The 19,765-nt window shown below is 40.0% G+C and overlaps 1 protein-coding gene across 1 annotated transcript; it reads left to right on the forward strand.

Annotated features, from left to right (window-relative positions):
- Positions 1-12: 12 nt before the first annotated feature.
- Positions 13-17,238, forward strand: LOC127121671 (uncharacterized). The gene is made up of 4 exons (XM_051052124.1): positions 13-160; positions 16,398-16,900; positions 16,955-17,097; positions 17,196-17,238. Exons 1-4 carry the CDS (start codon positions 13-15, stop codon positions 17,236-17,238), a joined length of 837 nt encoding a protein of 278 aa, XP_050908081.1.
- The last annotated feature ends 2,527 nt before the right edge of the window (positions 17,239-19,765 follow it).

The raw sequence follows: 19,765 nt of genomic DNA on the forward strand, positions 1-19,765 counted from the left end.
GTCAAGGAGGTCATGGACCTAATACAAGTTGTTGGGCTTTTGAAGACTATTGTTGGGTTCTCTCAATGCTACGAAGGTTTAGTCAAGGAATTTATTGTTAATATTCCTGAGGATATTTCTGATAAGAACAACAAGGAGTTATGTAAGGTGTATGTGAGGGGTAAGTGTATAACTTTCTCTCCTACTGTTATTAATAATTTTCTAGGCAGAAATAATGAGGGTCCAGGAGAATTAAAGGTTACAGACTGTCATACGGTGAACTGACTTCGTGTGTTTTTGCTTTGGAAAGCAAATGTCGCGGATAGCAAGAGTCGCCACCGACTTTTCTTTTATCCCATAAGGAAAGGTGGAAAAGAACAGGAAAGACCTTAGTTAGATTTTGGGTTCGGGAGGTACATTATACAAAGGGAAGGTGTTAGCACCCTTTGTATCCATGGTTATCCATGGGCTCTTAATTGCTGGATCACTTATGTTTGTCTGAAAAGTGTTTGTGAATTGCTTAAAAAATGTTTTGAAAAGAGAGTTTAACTTTGTAATGATTCTTGTACGAATGTATACAAAGTATTTATCTCGTTTAATTTTGAAGGCGGTTTAGAAAAATATAACTTGGCAATGATTCTAGTACGAATGTATACCAAGTGGTGATTTTCTAGTAGATGTTTTGCAAAGCGTGATGTATGAAAAGTGTTTTAGATTGTGAGTCAGCAATTAAGAGTTATACCTACCCAAGGCCTTTATGGGCATTTCCTATCCTTATGAGGATAAAACTGTCCTTACTATTGAGAAGTAAGTAGTTTTATCCTTTGGATGTAAAAGGGTCATCGTAGGGTCATCGATTGGTCATTGAAGGCAACATTTGTAAGGATACCTTAGCATTCGAAGGGACGATCATCATTTAACCGTAGGCTACAACGACGGGTCATCGAGGGACAAAATCATATATTCGCAGGCAACATCCGAGGGACGATGATTTATTTTATAGGGACATGATGATTTAATCGAAGGGTCTTTGCTAAGTGTATCCCCACATTCGCGGGACATGACCATAATACCGTAATACCGTAAGGCAACAAAGAGAGGTCCAAGATCACATATTCAAAGGCAATATTTTACAATCAATTAGGTAGTTGTAATCAAATAGGTAATTAGGTCCACATTATAATCAATTAGGTAATTAGGGTGAATCTCCCCAAGGGTATCCCACAAATAAAGTGGAATACCTAGCAAGCTACCTTCTCCGGGAGTATGTGAACCCTTACAAAATTCAGCAAACAGGTCAGAATACCAAATCAGGGTGCAATCAAGAGTTGCACCAAATAAAAGGAATCACGACCGAAATAGTGTCAGGTAAATAATGCATGATTACAATAAAACATGTCAGCTAAGCAAAAATCAGAACGAAGAAATCAGCGACTGTCATGTTCGCCGCTGCCTCGCCTAGCGAGGGCTTGGCGAACACTCGCTACATGTTCGCTTAGCGATGTGCTAGCGAACGGCTGCGGGTTTTGAATTTTAGAACAGTACGATTCCAGCAAGCTTCACACCCTATGGCATCCATCACAGAAATTACATGGTTAAACGTTCAAGATATTCATACATACTTAAATTCACATGCAAAACTTAAGATATTTTTATAAATTCAATCATAATGCCACATGCAAATTAAGAACATAAAGCGGTAATAGTAATGCAAACCTGTTTGCAATTGAATTGCAACCTTGAATTGGCAAATCACTCTTAAGGTTGGTGCCGGATTGAGTTGGGCGGAGATAACCTTGGTGCAGATGAGTTTCCTTCAGGGTTTCCTTTAGGGTTGCTCTGAATTCTCTGGGTTAGCCTCCAGGGTTTGCTGTCTGTGGGTGTTCTCCTTAGTTCCCCCGTTTTCGTTCTCCTCCCGTTCTCCCTTTTTCTGACTGAAGTTCTGCTATTTATAATGCTCTTTTGTAACCTAATGGGCTCAGAATGAAGCCCAAAATTTCTGATGTTCGCAAGCTTCGCTAGGCGAGTGGTGTAGCGAAGGGTTCGCTAGGCGAAGGATTCTGCTCGCCTAGCGAGCAAGCCAGTTTAGGCCATTTTCTGGATTTGGCCATCTGTGTGTTGGGTCTTTGTTCTTTTAAGATCAATGCCTTGAAAAATAAGTTGGAGTGCCTTAAAAATGCCTTGTAATATTAACGGGCAAATTTTGGGGTATGACAGCTGCCCCTATTCAATATTCTTGAACCGAGAGAGTTAGAATGGTATGTACGCCATTCGTGGTCTGGAGGTGGAAGATTATTGAACACTAGAATGCCCCAAAAATTTGCACTTGTTAATCAAAGGTTAGTCTTGATGGAGATGGGCTTAAAGATGCCATCCAGGAAGTTTGATGATGAGAGATCAGAATGGATCATACACTGCTGGGGATAAAGGATCAGAATGGATCATACACTAGATCGTATCTGAATCGCAGAATGACCCATCTATTAGGCTGCCTCTGGAGAGGTAAAGATCAGAATGGATTGTACGCTAGATCCTATCTGAGTAGCAGAATGAGTTATCCATCAGGCGGGTGACTTCGCTGGGGATGAAAGATCAGAATGGATCGTACGCTAGATCGTATCTGAGTTGCAGAATGAGCCGTACGTTAGGCTGTATCTTACGAAGGTAGAATCAGAATGGATCGTACGCTAGATCGTATCTGAGTTGAAGATCCAAATGGGTCGTACGTTAGACCGTATTGGAGTTGCAGAATGAGTCGTACGTTAGGCTGTATCTGAAAAAGGGGTCATAATGGATCGTACGTTAGATCGTATCTGAGTTGAAGATCCAAATGGGTCGTACGTTAGACCGTATTGGAGTTGCAGAATGAGCCGTACGTTAGGCTGTATCTGAAGAAGAAAGTAGTCGTACGCTAGACTACACCCCGGAATGTACCGTACGCTAGGCAGTATCTGAGGATTTGAAGATCCAAATGGGTCGTACGTTAGACCGTATTGGAGTTGCAGAATGAGCCGTACGTTAGGCTGTATCTGAAGAAGAAAGTAGTCGTACGCTAGACTACACCCCGGAATGTAACGTACGCTAGGCAGTATCTGAGGATTTGAAGATCCAAATGGGTCGTACGTTAGACCGTATTGGAGTTGCAGAATGAGCCGTACGTTAGGCTGTATCTGAAAAGAAAGTAGTTGTACGCTAGACTACACCCCGGAATGTACCGTACGCTAGGCAGTATCTGAGGATTTGAAGATCCAAATGGGTCGTACGTTAGACCGTATTGGAGTTGCAGAATGAGCCGTACGTTAGGCTATATCTGATAGTATTTGTATATGTTGTATTTGCAATGAATATCTGGGGTGGGCTTAAAGATGCCACCATTGGGAGGATATCAGAGTGTTTGTCAGAATGGATGTTCATATGGATTATATCTGAGAGCTGTATTTGAATCTTGAATGTAATTGATAAGGATGTCCGTCTGAATGAACCTTTTATTTTGACTATATCAGGAGGATAATTAACCTGAAAAGAAAGGTTAGCTTCATGCCATGTCATGATGCATGAGATGTTTTATGCTTTTGAAAATAAATGCGAACATTGTACGCATGTATGTGATGTGAAATGATGCATGGAATGAATTATGCGTCTGAGAATTTTGCCAGGGGAAAATAAATCCCCATATCCTGGTTGGAGATATTTGTATTGATGACCCTTTCTCAGCTGGGGGTATTTGATTTCTGTCTGATGGTAGAAATGTTCAACAGAAGCCTGGCTGGGGGTGGAAGAGATGACCAATTTGTCTAGTAATGCCAATCTCTTCTGGGGAATAACTGGCTTTGCTGGGGAATAGAATTAGCAACGGATTCATTGGAAAGCATGGTTAGACCTTCTCCTCGATCCTGAAGTCTTGTAGTAATCGCTATTTCTATTTTATGCATGCATTTTTGGTAAACATCGATCATATTCAAATGCATATATTAATTCAAATTAAATCAATGGACGTTTACGCAAACAAAACAGAAAAAGTAAAACAAAAGCATCTTTTTGGAAATAAAATGGTATTGATTTTGAAAGAGGGCCTATAAACAGGCAATTTGAGCACAAGGAGACAGAAATCCTAGTAAGAGGAAATCATCGAGACAACAAAGAAAAGCTATGAAGAAAAAGTCCTATTGGTTTTAATTCTGCCACTGTCATTATGTCTTCAAGCATCTCATCTCCTACTGTCGGATTAGAAGTGATTGGCTTGTTCAGTCCCTTTGACTTGGATGAAGTTGTCTGAGAACGGGACATAGTCATATGCTTTTAATCCCTAATTTTTGCCTGGACCGCCTTTTCAGATTTTCAGTCCACCAGGATACCCTTTTTTGCCCAAGCCGCCTTTTCAGGTTTTCGACTTGCCGGGTGTACATTTTTATATGTTTATCCCTAATTTTTGCCCGAACCCTTTTGGTTCGCCGGGATGCCCTTACTTTTGCCTAGATACGTCGACCTAACGGGTCTCTTTTATGCGTAGTATTTTTTGACTATGTCTGCGTTCACGGGATGCGGGAAGTCTTCGCCATCCATTGTAGTAAGCATCATGGCTCCACCAGAGAATGCCTTCTTAACTACAAATGGCCCTTCGTATCTGGGAGTCCATTTTCCTCTGGGATCACCTTGTGGTAGAATGATACGCTTCATCACCAAGTCGCCAATTTGATACACCTGTCTCTTGACCTTTTTGTTAAATGCCTGGGTCATGCGTTTCTGATATATCTGTCCATGACAGACAGCCGCGAGTCTTTTTTCATCAATCAAATTTATCTGATCGAGTCGAGTCTGAATCCATTCATCCTCATCTAAGTCTGCCTCTTTCATGATTCTTAGAGAGGGAATCTGAACTTCCACTGGTAAAACGGCTTCCATTCCATAGACTAAAGAGAAAGGAGTTGCCCCTGTCGAAGTGCGTACTGAAGTGTGATAACCATGAAGAGCAAATGGTAACATCTCATGCCAGTCTTTGTATGTTACTGTCATCTTTTGTATAATCTTCTTAATATTCTTATTAGCAGCTTCTACGGCGCCATTCATCTTTGGCCGGTACGGAGAAGAGTTATGGTGTTTTATCTTGAACTGCGTGCAGAATTCAGTAATCATCTTGTTGTTCAAATTAGTGCCATTGTCAGTGATAACTCTTTCAGGGATGTCGTATCGACAAATGAGATTATTCTTGATGAATCGTGCCACCACATTCTTGGTGACAAAAGCAAATGAGGCCGCCTCTACCCACTTTGTAAAATAATCAATAGCAACCAGAATGAAACGATGTCCATTAGAAGCAGTAGGTTTAATTTCTCCAATCATATCAATGCCCCACAATGCAAAGGGCCAAGGTGCTGTCAGCACGCTCAATGGAGCAGGAGGCACATGTACTTTATCCGCATAGATCTGGCACTTGTGACAAGTTCTGGAGTGATGGTGGCAATCAGCTTCCATGGTGGACCAATAATACCCTGATCTCAGAATCTTCTTGGCCATCGTATGTCCACTAGAGTGAGTCCCAAAGATACCGTCGTGCATGTCTTCCATGATCTTTTCTGCTTCTTTTTTGTCCACACAGCGAAGCAAAGTCGAATCATGATTACGTTTGTATAATACCCCGTTACTCAAAAAGAATTTAGCGGAGAACTTCCTCAGGAATTTTCTGTCATTGATGGATGCTCCTTCAGGGTATTCCTGAGTTTCTAAATATCTTTTCACTTCACGGAACCAAGGTTTCTCTTCTACCTCATCAGCGTTAAGTTCATAACAGTATGCCGGTTCATCTAATCGTTCAATGGTGATCATGGGAGCTTCATTGTCCCATCTGACTCTGAACATAGATGACATGGTAGCCAATGCGTCTGCCAACTGATTCTCTTCTCGTGGAATATGTTCGAATGTAATCTTTTCAAAGTATGGGATTAATGTCAACACCCGCTCTCGATAAGGGATGAGATTCGGATGTTTAGTATCCCATTCTCCTTTGATCTGACTGATTACCAAGGCTGAGTCTCCATACACACTCAAAAACTTGATTCTCGGGCCTATAGCAGCTTTGAGTCCCAAAATACATGCCTCATACTCAGCCATATTGTTGGTACAGTCAAAGCATAGTCTAGCAGTGAAAGGCGTATGGCAACCCCTAGGAGAAATAATTACAACACCAACACCATTGCCCAATGCATTAGAAGATCCGTCAAAAACCATAGTCCATCGGGATCCCAGTTCGGGTCCTTCATCTGGTCCAGGTTCTTCATAATCAGTAACAAGCATGACATCCTCATCTGGGAACTCAAAATTCATAGATTGGTAATCATCAACTGCTTGATGAGCCAAATGATCAGCTAACACGCTTCCTTTGATTGCTTTCTGAGTAGTGTATTGGATATCATACTCTGTTAAAATCATCTGCCACCTTGCTATTCTTCCAGAGAGGGCGGGTTTCTCAAATATATATTTGATAGGATCCATCTTAGAAATCAATAAAGTGGTATGATTCAACATATACTGTCTTAGTCGGCGAGCAGCCCAAGCCAAAGCACAGCAAGTTTTCTCGAGCAATGAGTATCTTGTTTCACAGTCGGTAAACGTTTTGCTAAGGTAGTATATGGCATGCTCTTTTCGACCAGACTCGTCATGTTGCCCCAACACACACCCCATCGAATTTTCTAACACGGTCAAATACATGATTAGAGGTCTTCCTTCAACTGGGGGCATTAAAATCGGAGGTTCTTGGAGATACTTCTTGATTTTGTCGAAAGCTTCTTGACATTCATCATTCCATATCATCTCTTGATTTTTCCTCAGTAATTTGAAGATGGGTTTGCAAGTAGCGGTCAAATGGGAAATAAATCGGGCAATGTAATTCAAACGTCCCAAGAAACCTCTGACTTCTTTATTTGTACGGGGAACTGGCATTTCTCGAATAGCTCTCACCTTGGCCGGGTCAACCTCAATTCCTTTACCACTGACAATAAAGCCCAAGAGTTTACCGGATCTTACTCCAAAGGTGCATTTGTTCGGGTTCAATCTCAACTTGTATTTCTTCAACCTCTCAAACAGTTTGTATAAATGATCGAGATGTTCTTCTTCAGTATGAGATCTGGCTATCATGTCATCCACATATACTTCTATTTCATGATGGATCATGTCATGGAACAAAACCACCATAGCACGCTGGTACGTTGCCCCGACGTTCTTCAACCCGAACGGCATTACTTTGTAACAAAAAGTGCCCCATTGCGTCACAAACGTAGTTTTTTCCATGTCTTCAGGTGCCATCTTAATCTGGTTATAACCCGAGAATCCATCCATGAAGGAGAATACCTTGTGTTGAGCGGTGTTATCTACCAGAACATCAATGTGCGGAAGTGGAAAGTCATCTTTGGGACTCGCTTTATTCAAATCTCTGTAATCTACGCACATTCGCACCTTACCATCCTTCTTCGGCACTGGTACCACATTAGCAACCCATTGAGGATAAGAAGTAACGGCTAGAAAACCGGCATTAAATTGTTTCATAACTTCGGCTTTGATTTTCTCGGACATTTCAGGACGCATGCGACGAACCTTTTGCTTAACAGGATGACAATCTTCCTTCATCGGCACAGAACTGGGCTTCAAAAGTATCCATTTCCTCTCTCAACTGGATCCAGGATTTCTTTAATTCTTCAACATTGGTAGGCATATCTGGATAAGGAATGATCTAAGGAGTATCTCCTTCAACTTCTGGTTCAACAATCAGCGGTCCGACTGCAAGATATGGCATGACAAGTTCACGAGCTCTGGCGCGTACCCATCTGAGGTAAGGTTCCATAGGAATAGAGTTTTTCTGTCCTAAAGTGCTTCTTTTCACCATGCCCCAAGCTCGTACAAACCTTTGACGGAGACCTTGAGAGTCGTTGTCATAGTCAAACACAGCGCCTTGGACAATTATTTCATGTGGACCATCTCTTCGAGCACAACCAAACTGGCGTAGGGCTAAAGCAGGATTATAAGTAATACCTCCTCTTATCCCCATGAGTGGTACATTGGAGAATTCTCCACAACGGTCGATGATGATAATGTTTTCTTTGGGATGAGGACACCAACGGATGTCTGAATGGGAGAGCGACATTATCCTTTGAGACCATTTCAAATTCTGCTCATTCTTCAAGACTGATTGAGGAAGGTGCGAAATAAACCACCTAGATAACAAAGGTACGCAGCACATGAGAGTCCCTTGCCTTTTCATAGTACGAGTGTGAAGGGAATGCAAAATGTCTCCAAGCAAAGTAGGCACAGGGTTATGAGTGAGAAATATCTTAATAGCATTCATGTCTATGAATTGATCCGGGTTAGGAAATAGCACCAAAGCATAGATTAGTAATGCTAGGACATCTTCGAAAGCATGGACATTCATATCTTTTAAGAATTCTCGGGCCTTATTTATCAGAAACTTGGCAAGTAAACCCTTAACTCCACTTCTTGTTACCCAATTAGTTTCAATGTCGGACTTTGTCATGTGTAAAGCTGCGGCAACTTTTTCGGACTTCGGACTCTTTTCTAAACCACTGAAAGGTATTTGATCAAGGATAGGTATCCCAAGCAGCCTGGAAAATTCTTCTAGTGTGGGTACCAACTGATAATCTGGGAAAGTGAAGCAATGATGTTTAGGATCGAAGAACTGGAATAGGACTCTCATCATATCTTCTTTGAAACCAGTGGTAACCAAATTAAGGAGAGAACCATGTCTCTTGATGAACTGAGCCTGATCGGGAAGTTCTGACACTAAATCCTTGAGTTGAGGAGAGATGGCTACAAAATTGATCCGGACGGTCTTCCTGGGAGCCATAGCCTTACAAAACAGAGCAACATTAAATCCCTAAGTCCTTGAAATGGTTAGTAAAATGCCATGATGTTATGATGTTATGATGTTATGATGTTAAATAAGTAACAAGCACAAACAAGTCACACAACAATCATTCCTAGGTTTTAAGGCCTGCATGAGTTCCATAGGTAAGTACCCTCCCCACTGAAGTTTGGTTGGTTCAACCTGTCCTAGAATAGTAACCGGGTTCTAGAAGGATCTCAAATCATTGACCTTTCCTTAAGTCCACTTCAGTGCAACACCAAGTGGTTGACCAAAGCTTCCCTAAAGTCCAATCTCAAAGAGTGTAGTATCGAGTCTCAACCAACCCCAGTCGGAACCGAAGTCAGTTATCTCACTACTTTCTAATGGCCAAGATGAGTCAATTAGGGTTCTAAAGGTCTGGTTAACGCTTTGATGACACCACGCGGACGCCAAATTTTTCCTCAAGTAAACATGAGGAACATCAGGACATCCAAAGTGTCACGTTAACCGTAGCCATCATTTTAACCATTCCAGTATACGCCGGATAGTCACGATGATCTCTTGCTACTTACCTAAGGTACACTAGATCCGGGTGTAGGATCTTTCACTCAAGCATAAAATACCCAAGCAATCCCTTAAAAGTAAATCAGACAATTCGAATACATAAGTGATCTTGTTTTTTAAGGTAACCTCTCTTTTTAATGTCCCCAGCAGAGTCGCCAGTTCTGTCATACGGTGAACTGACTTCGTGTGTTTTTGCTTTGGAAAGCAAATGTCGCGGATAGCAAGAGTCGCCACCGACTTTTCTTTTATCCCATAAGGAAAGGTGGAAAAGAACAGGAAAGACCTTAGTTAGATTTTGGGTTCGGGAGGTACATTATACAAAGGGAAGGTGTTAGCACCCTTTGTATCCATGGTTATCCATGGGCTCTTAATTGCTGGATCACTTATGTTTGTCTGAAAAGTGTTTGTGAATTGCTTAAAAAATGTTTTGAAAAGAGAGTTTAACTTTGTAATGATTCTTGTACGAATGTATACAAAGTATTTATCTCGTTTAATTTTGAAGGCGGTTTAGAAAAATATAACTTGGCAATGATTCTAGTACGAATGTATACCAAGTGGTGATTTTCTAGTAGATGTTTTGCAAAGCGTGATGTATGAAAAGTGTTTTAGATTGTGAGTCAGCAATTAAGAGTTATACCTACCCAAGGCCTTTATGGGCATTTCCTATCCTTATGAGGATAAAACTGTCCTTACTATTGAGAAGTAAGTAGTTTTATCCTTTGGATGTAAAAGGGTCATCGTAGGGTCATCGATTGGTCATTGAAGGCAACATTTGTAAGGATACCTTAGCATTCGAAGGGACGATCATCATTTAACCGTAGGCTACAACGACGGGTCATCGAGGGACAAAATCATATATTCGCAGGCAACATCCGAGGGACGATGATTTATTTTATAGGGACATGATGATTTAATCGAAGGGTCTTTGCTAAGTGTATCCCCACATTCGCGGGACATGACCATAATACCGTAATACCGTAAGGCAACAAAGAGAGGTCCAAGATCACATATTCAAAGGCAATATTTTACAATCAATTAGGTAGTTGTAATCAAATAGGTAATTAGGTCCACATTATAATCAATTAGGTAATTAGGGTGAATCACCCCAAGGGTATCCCACAAATAAAGTGGAATACCTAGCAAGCTACCTTCTCTGGGAGTATGTGAACCCTTACAAAATTCAGCAAACAGGTCAGAATACCAAATCAGGGTGCAATCAAGAGTTGCACCAAATAAAAGGCATCACGACAGAAATAGTGTCAGGTAAATAATGCATGATTACAATAAAACATGTCAGCTAAGCAAAAATCAGAACGAAGAAATCAGCGACTGTCATGTTCGCCGCTGCCTCGCCTAGCGAGGGCTTGGCGAACACTCGCTACATGTTCGATTAGCGATGTGCTAACGAACGGCTGCGGGTTTTGAATTTTAGAACAATACGATTCCAGCAAGCTTCACACCCTATGGCATCCATCACAGAAATTACATGGTTAAACGTTCAAGATATTCATACATACTTAAATTCACATGCAAAACTTAAGATATTTTTATAAATTCAATCATAATGCCACATGCAAATTAAGAACATAAAGCGGTAATAGTAATGCAAACCTGTTTGCAATTGAATTGCAACCTTGAATTGGCAAGTCACTCTTAAGGTTGGCGCCGGATTGAGTTGGGCGGAGATAATCTTGGTGCAGATGAGTTTCCTTCAGGGTTTCCTTTAGGGTTGCTCTGAATTCTCTGGGTTAGCCTCCAGGGTTTGCTGCCTGTGGGTGTTCTCCTTAGTTCCTCCGTTTTCGTTCTCCTCCCGTTCTCCCTTTTTCTGACTGAAGTTCTGCTATTTATAATGCTCTTTTGTAACCTAATGTAACACCTCAAAATTTGCCCTCCTCTCTTGGGACTAGCATAACATATTGCATGTCATTTTTAGGTCATTAGGCATTGCATATTGCATATCATGTGGTTACATTGTGCAAATCATCCTCACAAGTCTTGATCAGAAGATGAAGAGGTTATTATGCAAGCTAGGGTTTTATTGACTGATCATTAGCCATCTGAGGATTGGGCTATGAATTAGGGTTTTGGGTTCTCAAGGAGATGGAGCTTGGTCTTGGTTGTAGTGATACATCATCATCATCATGATTTTGAGATCATCCAAGAAGTTCAAGTGATTGATTATATTCCTTGTGATTAGGGTTTTGACCACTGGTCAACCCTAATCATCTGCATTGGGCCAATCAGGGCTTGTGAAGGAGATGAGGTCTATAATGGATAGGAGGATCATTTCATGATTGTATGGAGTTTATTGAGGCTAGGGTTTCACCATTGAGCCATTTCATCAGAAGATTGGGGCTCAGATTGATCAGTGCATTGCCAAATTCATCTATCAGTTGAAAAAGTCAACTGTGGTCAACTGTGCTTGATTTTATGGATTTGGAGGTGGGAGAGAGTTGGATACACTTCATTCATGTTGAAACAAGTTTCATTTGACATGTCAAAGCTCAAGAATGAAGAAAATAAAGTCAGACAAAAAATTGCCAAAAATAGAAAGTGACTTGTAATGGAAGTTTCCAAAAATGGAAAGTTTTTCACCACAAAATTACGTGTCCAAGAAAGCTTCAAATGAAAATTTGTCCAACGTGAAAGTTGTAGATCTTGCTCTCACCTTTCCAAAAAGTCCAAGAACTTGAAATTCCCATGTATGGTTGACAAGTTATGGTCCATTCATTTTCCAAAAATGCCTATAATCAAAGTGGCATAACTTTCACATGGAATGTCCAAAATGAGTGATCTTTTTATGAGCAAACTCCATTTCACATGTACTTTCATGGTGCATAATCAAAATTCATCAAAAATGGTCAATGCAAAAGGTCAATTTTCAAGTGCAACAATTAAAATCCAAGGGCAAAATGGTCCAATTTGAGAAATACATGGAATTTTGAAGTGAGGATTTTTGCAACACTCTCCAAATGCAAATTGAAAGTTGTTTGAGCTGTCATGAGCTGTCATGGTGTAATATTTGGCAAGGGCATTTTTGGACTTGCACTTAAGTTTCACATTACACTAATTAAACAAATTTTTGCTAATTGGGATTAATACATTCGATTAAGGGATGGTATAAATGATTAATCATAACAGAATGTTAATCATAATCACAATTCTCAAGAATCCTAACCAACTTTCCCTCCATTTTCTCTCAATTTCTCAAGAATTTCATCAAGCAATTTTGGATCCAAACTTCACGAATTCTTCACCAAATTGCATAATTCTTTTTGATTCGTGCTCTACATGTGATGGTGAAGATCTGTTTTGCCAAGCCATTGCCATAAACATCAAGAATCGTGACTGTCATACACATGCTCATCAATGGAGTTTTGCTAGTTCTTCCAATTTAAGCATCCTTGAGCCAAGGCACGAGTTCTAATCAACTTCCTCAACCTTCATCTTCATCTGTTTTGGCAAAGTACACGTTGAAACCTCAAGATGCATCACTGCTTCATCATAAGGTGCAAGATTCGACTTCCTTAATTGCTTAAATTATTAGGTGCCTTTTGTAGATCTTTCATTGTAGATCAACATGATATGATTAGTTTTTGGATTGATTGAGTATTGAATGCATAATCTGAGTTTGAAGTTTTGTGTTCATTTCGTTTTTTGCTCGATCCCGTTTGTATGTTAGGAATTAGGCTAAGCCAATTAGGTATTCGTCATGTACGTGTTCATACGGTTCCAATGGTTATAAATTTGTTGATTTTGGTGAAGATTAGTTGTTCATGATTTCTGGAAATTTTCTGGACTTTCTGGTTGAGGAACGATGAACAGTAGCGTGTTTGATCCAACAATTGCCTGGCCTGATTTCAAATGATGTTTGGCGCGCCTCTGAGCCAATCAAAACGCGCCAACGCTTCTAATTGAAGCGGCGTCGTTTTGGCTAGGCGTTTAAATATTACCAAAATGCCATTTCTGCCTTTAATTTACATTATTTCTTCATTTGTTTTTTCAATTTTGTTACATGAACTTAGAAAATTCATATCTCACTCATTTTGCATCCAAATTTTGTGAAATTTTTTGCATTGTTCTCATGATGATGTGTAGAATTTAATGATTAGTTTTGTGGATTTTTTGCATGTGTAGAAAAATAATTAGCCTAGGGTTTGTGGAATATGTCACATTTATGTATGTTTTGCCAAAACCTTCATGAAATAGTGATGCTTGCAAAGAAATGGATGAAAAATTTTGTGCTTGTTCTGGACATGTTGATGGTGATTTTCATGTAGAGTTTGTGATTTTTGGATACATGGTTGATGAGTTATGATTTTTTGATTAGAGGTGTGACAATTTGTGTCACACCAAGCTAGGTCAACTTTCTGATTTTATTTGCCTGGCTTAGGAATGTTTGATTGAGCTGAAATTTTGCATGAATGATCATTGTTATGTCAAGATAACATGTGATTTTTGCTGGAATTTTTGATGGAGTTTTTCTAATTGATTGATAATTTTCTTCCCTGTGTGCTCATTTGGTAACCTTGTGTGACACATGTTGGCATTTTGCTTGTGAAATTCTCATATTGTATTGGATGAAGATGAAATTTGACATGAGCATTCTAGACACATTGTAGGACATCATGGTTTTGATCCCATTCATTTCTTAAATGTTGTCACTGTTTTATGATTTATTGAAGTGAATGCTTGTGTTGATGCCTTGAATTGGCTTGTATAATTTTGTCTAGACTTCTTGATTTTCATTGACCTATTTTCTCTTGTCTAATTGAGCTGAAAATTGACATGCTATACATTGAATGTGTCCTGTTTAGGTGTGAATTTTTGTGGAATTAATTGAAATGTTTTGGTATGCTTTTGATTGAGATAGTTCTGTTTGGTCTTTTGGTGTTGCAAATTGCATGATTGATGTTAAATTGTGCATGAAATGATAATGGTGAATGATATGAGCATGGGACCAATGGCATTTGCTTTTAATTTGTTTGAATGTGATTTTGGTTGAATTGCACTTGCTGTTTAGAATTTTTTATCCCCTTTGGACCCTAGGCTTGGCCTAGTGGTCTTGTTTCTCACATTTGGTGTGGATTTTCAGGTTGAAAGGCAAAAAGCTTAAGGAGATAAATGCAAGTTGCAAATTGAATTTGTTTGATGTTGTCCACTAACATGATTTTGTTTTGTAGGGTTAGAAGCTTGAGTTTGAGCTCATGGCTTGCACTTATGTGCAATTAACTTGTGTTGCTTGTACAGATTAACTGATTAACCATTTGCTGTTTACTGTTGATTTGTCTGAGTACTGATGATACTTGATTGATTTCAGGTACATTTAGTTGCTTACAGTTCCTTGAGAACTTGCTTGCTGTTGCTTGGTTTTTAAACCAGTTGAGGTAGAATCTCTTATTCTCCATGTAGTCTGGAAGACCTGGCCTGTTACTTGGCCAGGCAACTGTCTGAAGTCCTCCTTAAGAGGCGATGTTTGTGCTTGTTTACATTTGTGCCAAGCAGGTAAAGACCTTGATTAAGGCAATTGGTGGATCATAGAGATATGCAATCTATCTCTCACTATTCTGTTGAGTCGTCCCTCTGCTCACACCACTGTGTTGATGCATTGGGACACAAACCCAAGATCTTGTACTTTGTACAGTTGTGTCAGAGTCTTTGAGTGTAGAAGGGTTCCATCTTTCTGAACCCACACTCCTTTGTCTGAAGCTCTCCCTGGGCAGGGATAAGAGCTGTGGAGTCTAATCTTCACTCACCTTTCATCTGGCTTCACCTTAGCCCCTCAATGGCAAGGTTAAGAGCTAACTCTACCCTTGTACAGATGACTTGCCTTGGCAGTCGAACCCATTGTTTGAGCTCACTTGACTGGATATAGTGTGTGCTATGTGAATGTTTGCTTGAAATGTTTGCTTTGTTTTGTTAATGCTTGCATGCTTGCTTTCTTCCTGGATAGGACTAGCTTGCTGTTGTGCAAGTAGGTAGAAACCATAACATAGGGCAATGATGCATGATAACACTAGGCTCGAGTACAGCTCCCTGGTAGTGTGTCCTCCCTTTGTTTCTGGTTAGGAGATAGTCTTTCTCCCCTGTTAAGGGGAACTACGTCGCCCTGATCCTCATACCAGATGAGGTACGTAGGCAGGAGACCGTGCGAGGTCTCTCCGGGCACTTTTTTTCTTTTTGTGTGTGTTTGTTTGACAGTTGCTAGGCTCGAGTTCCCGACTCCTTAGTAACTCATTGTCTGTTTGTTCTTGTGTGTCAGGATATGGATGTAAGCCCAGCGATTGGCTGTCCGTATCCTGATTGTGTTTGTTTGGTTCGGAAGCCGATGTAAGTCCATCGAGTGGCATTCGGGTTCCAAGTTTGCCTGAGTTTGTGTGTGTCTTGTTTGGCGTGCGTAAGCCGAACTACGGCAGCTCTGATTCTCGTTCCAGACGAGATACGTAGGCATAGGATGCGATGTCCTAGCGAGCCCCCTTCCTCTTAACCCCACCTGTGTTCCTTGTGTGTGTGTGTGATGTTTTTAGCAACCTATTCTTTCTTTTAGAGCGTGGATCCCATCGAGTACGACGGACGTGAGGGGTGCTAATACCTTCCCCTTGCGTAACCGACTCCCTTACCCTTTCTCTTTGGTCGCGAGACCATGCTTTTTCCAGGTTTTCTCTGAGCGTTTCCTTTCCCTATTTTGGGATAAATAACGCGTAGTGGCGGCTCTGTTTGTTTTTGTTTTAGCCCGCCGGTTGTTTTTCGCGGATGCGACACCTAATGGGCTCAGAATAAAGCCCAAAATTTCTGATGTTCGCAAGGCGAGTGGTGTAGCGAAGGGTTCGCTAGGCGAAGGATTCTGCTCGCATAGCGAGCAAGCCAGTTTAGGCCATTTTCTGGATTTGGCCATCTGTGTGCTGGGTCTTTGTTCTTTTAAGATCAATGCCTTGAAAAATAAGTTGGAGTGCCTTAAAAATGCCTTGTAATATTAACGGGAAAATTTTGGGGTATGACACAGACAATCAGGTCTGTAGGGAGATTATTGCTAAGCAGGTGAAAGTTTGGCCTTTTAAAAAGCATCTGCCTGTTGGGAAGTTAACTATCAAGTATGTTATCCTGCATAAAATAGGAGCTGCTAACTGGGTCCCTACCAACCATATCTCCACCATTGCTAATACTCTTGGGAGTTTTATTTTTGCTGTTGGGACAAAAGTGAAATTTGACTATGGTATATATATGTTTGATCAAATCATCAAGCATGCAACTACTAATGCAGTTAACCTGCCAGTTGCTTTTCCCTCTATGATCTGTGGAATTATCTTGAATCAACATCCTGGTATTCTATGCTTAAATGATTTACCTAGTAGGAGAAAACCAGCTTTGTCTGTGCACTACAAACTCTTTGAAGGCAGTCATGTCGAGGATATTGTCATGACATCTGCCATGAGGAGGTCAATCTCAAAAGTTGGAGCAATTGCTGAGCTTAAGGAGACATGCAAAGAGCTAGGTGAAGGGATTAGGGTAGCCACAGCTAGAAAATAATCTTTGGAAGCCTTGATTGAAAGCTTGGAGAAGGTTGAGGGTGAAAATGTTGAACATGCTAATGTCAGCCATGAAGAAGAAGCTGAAGCCCACACCTCTAGTGAGAGGTCTGCTAACAATGATAACGCGAGTGGCAATTCTGCTTCTGGTGCTACTGAAGAGGCTACAAACTCAAGGTCTACTGAGTAGCTCTGTTGGCTTTGGTCCCTCTTGCTTTGATGGTTTTCTTGGTTTTTTGGTGGATTTCTTTGTTGTTTTTTTGTTTGTTTCTCAGAATTCTTACAGTTGTGTGTGTACTTGGTGATATAACTCTTTAACTTCTGATATTTTTGTTAATGACTAGATAGACATTTATTTTGTCGCTTTGGTCTCTTTTGGCTAAAAAGGGGGAGAAGTAGTTGTAGATATAGCTGAGTATCTTAGCTTAGCTCTGTAGTAGCTGAGTATCTTAGCTTAGCTCTGTAGTATTGTTTTTGCTCTGCTTGTCTGATACAGGGGGAGAATTCTGGTGTTTATTTGTTTGGTACAGGGGGATAATTCTCTGTGTTCTGTTTGTGGGAAGCAGTATGGTTATTGCTTGTTGTGGACTGGCTTAAGAGGGAGTTGTTGTGTTCTGGGAACTTGCATGGACTTGAGGGAGAGTACAAGCACTTGTGTGTCCTGATGTTTACTAGTTATTATTTTTCTAGTGACGTGTGTATGTTTTTTTCTGCTGCTGAACTGATGCTCTGATTGATTTCTTGTGAACGTGTGATCTGTTATTTGTTTTAGCCAAAATTTGCCAAAGGGGGAGTTTGTTGGTTCTATGAATTGGCATCAATTTTGGTAAAACTTAGTGTTATCACAAGATGTCACGCTTATAGTCTTGACATGTGATATCAGCTTTTTGCAGGTTGTTTGATATGGTTGTGCAGGATTTATTCAAGATGTCAGACTCGATGTTACGACATGTGCATACAGAACATTCAGTCTGAATGTTATGTATTTTGTTGTTGCACTTTTCATGCAAGTCTTTGTGTGCTTATGTGAAGATTGCATGCATTATTCAAGGAGTAATTCTATTTAAATCCAGAATATTCTGTTTCCCGAAAAGGAATGATTCGCTGCTATTTCTTAGGGAATACACAATAAATAGAATTAGGGTTTCATGTTGCCCAGGCCCATTTAGAAAGCTTATATTTAAAGACTGTGTAAACCCTATTTTATATATTAAAAACATGAACGGTGAAGTGAGTGAGTATTAGGGTTTTAGTCTTGTGCGCGTTTGTGAATTGTGAGCCATTCATCCATCTTGTTGATGTGTGAATTGGACTGAGTTTTTGAGTTGTAATTTGTCCACTCTAAGCTTTGAAGTACGAGTGTATTTGTTTACTTGATTGAAGCTTTTAAGCAAGATCAAGTGTGTGTCCTTGAAGTGTGTTTTCTTTCTTTTTGGTATTTGTTCTAGTATCACTGCTGTGATTGAGGGGGGGTGGGTAGGGTCTCATGTCTAAGAGTTCTTAGATAGAAATCACACGGGTATAGATTAGGTGAAAAGACCGTAACTTGAAGTTGTTTGCTGAGAGTCTTTGAACTAATTTTGTTTAGTGGATTTCCTTCCTGGCTTGGTAGCCCCTAGATGTATGTGTGTTCCCACCGAACTGGGTTAACAATTGCTTGTGTCGTTTTTCAATTGTTTCCTGTTTTTATTCTGTTCATATTTCACTTGTTGTTCAGATATTAGTGCCGTGACATTACCTTCGACATCTCATATTTGATACCAGAATTTCACTTACTGTTGAAGACTTATCCTTTTTCACAGTAGGTGTTCTAGCCATTATTTTTGTAGGAACATGTCCTAGAACAATAGAGAGAGGAATGACATCACTTACAACATCTGAATAATCCATATTAGCACAAGCAATCCTAGGGGCCGATTGATCTTTGGTGCTTTAGCTTGGTGTTGATCCAAAAGGTTTAGACATCTTAATGATGGATTTTGAGTTGAGATTGATTGTAGATAGATGAAAGTAAACGAGAACAATGATGAATAATTTACTGAAGGTAGAGAGACTGGAATCGGTGGAGTAAGTAAGAGAGAGATAATGGCATGTTAGAAGAAAAATAAGGAAAGTTTGTAATAATTTCCCTGGATTTTCGTGCACCACTAAATGAAGAGAAGATAAAATATTGTTTGCACGCCTCCACATCAGTAATTGTTATAACTCTTCAAACATGCAAATTCCCAATTTGCACATTAACTTCTCAAGCTGATATGCATCCAAAGCTTTAGTAAATATATCTGTCAGTTGCTTCTTAGTGGCCACATGCTCAAGAGTAACAATATGCTTTGTCCTTTTATGTTGAATGGGATTCTTGGATATATTGATTACATTCATATTGTCACAATATAATGTCATGACATCCTGCTTGACATTATATTCCTTTAGTATTTGTTTCATCCAAATCAATTGAGAGCAACTGATTCCTGCTGCAATATACTCAACCTCAACAGTAGACACTGACACATGATTCTGCTTCTTACTGAACCAAGATATTAGAGTATTTCCCAAGAAGAAGCATCCTCTAGAAGTGATTTTTATATCATCAACATTACCTGCCCAGTTTGCATCACAGTACCATACAAACATGGAATTAGAACTATGAGAATACGACATGCCTTACTCACTAGTACCATTGATGTATTTCAAGATCCTCTTCACTTGAGTAATATGACTGATTTTAGGCTCAACCGGATATCTAGCACATACTCCTACAACAAAAGTGATGTCAAGTCTGCTAGCTGTAAGATACAAAAGACTACCAATCATACTCTTGTACAAACTTTGATTCACATCAACACCT

The sequence above is a fragment of the Lathyrus oleraceus genome, chromosome 2 (assembly GCF_024323335.1).
Source record: "Lathyrus oleraceus cultivar Zhongwan6 chromosome 2, CAAS_Psat_ZW6_1.0, whole genome shotgun sequence".
In the NCBI taxonomy this organism is placed as follows: domain Eukaryota; kingdom Viridiplantae; phylum Streptophyta; class Magnoliopsida; order Fabales; family Fabaceae; genus Lathyrus; species Lathyrus oleraceus.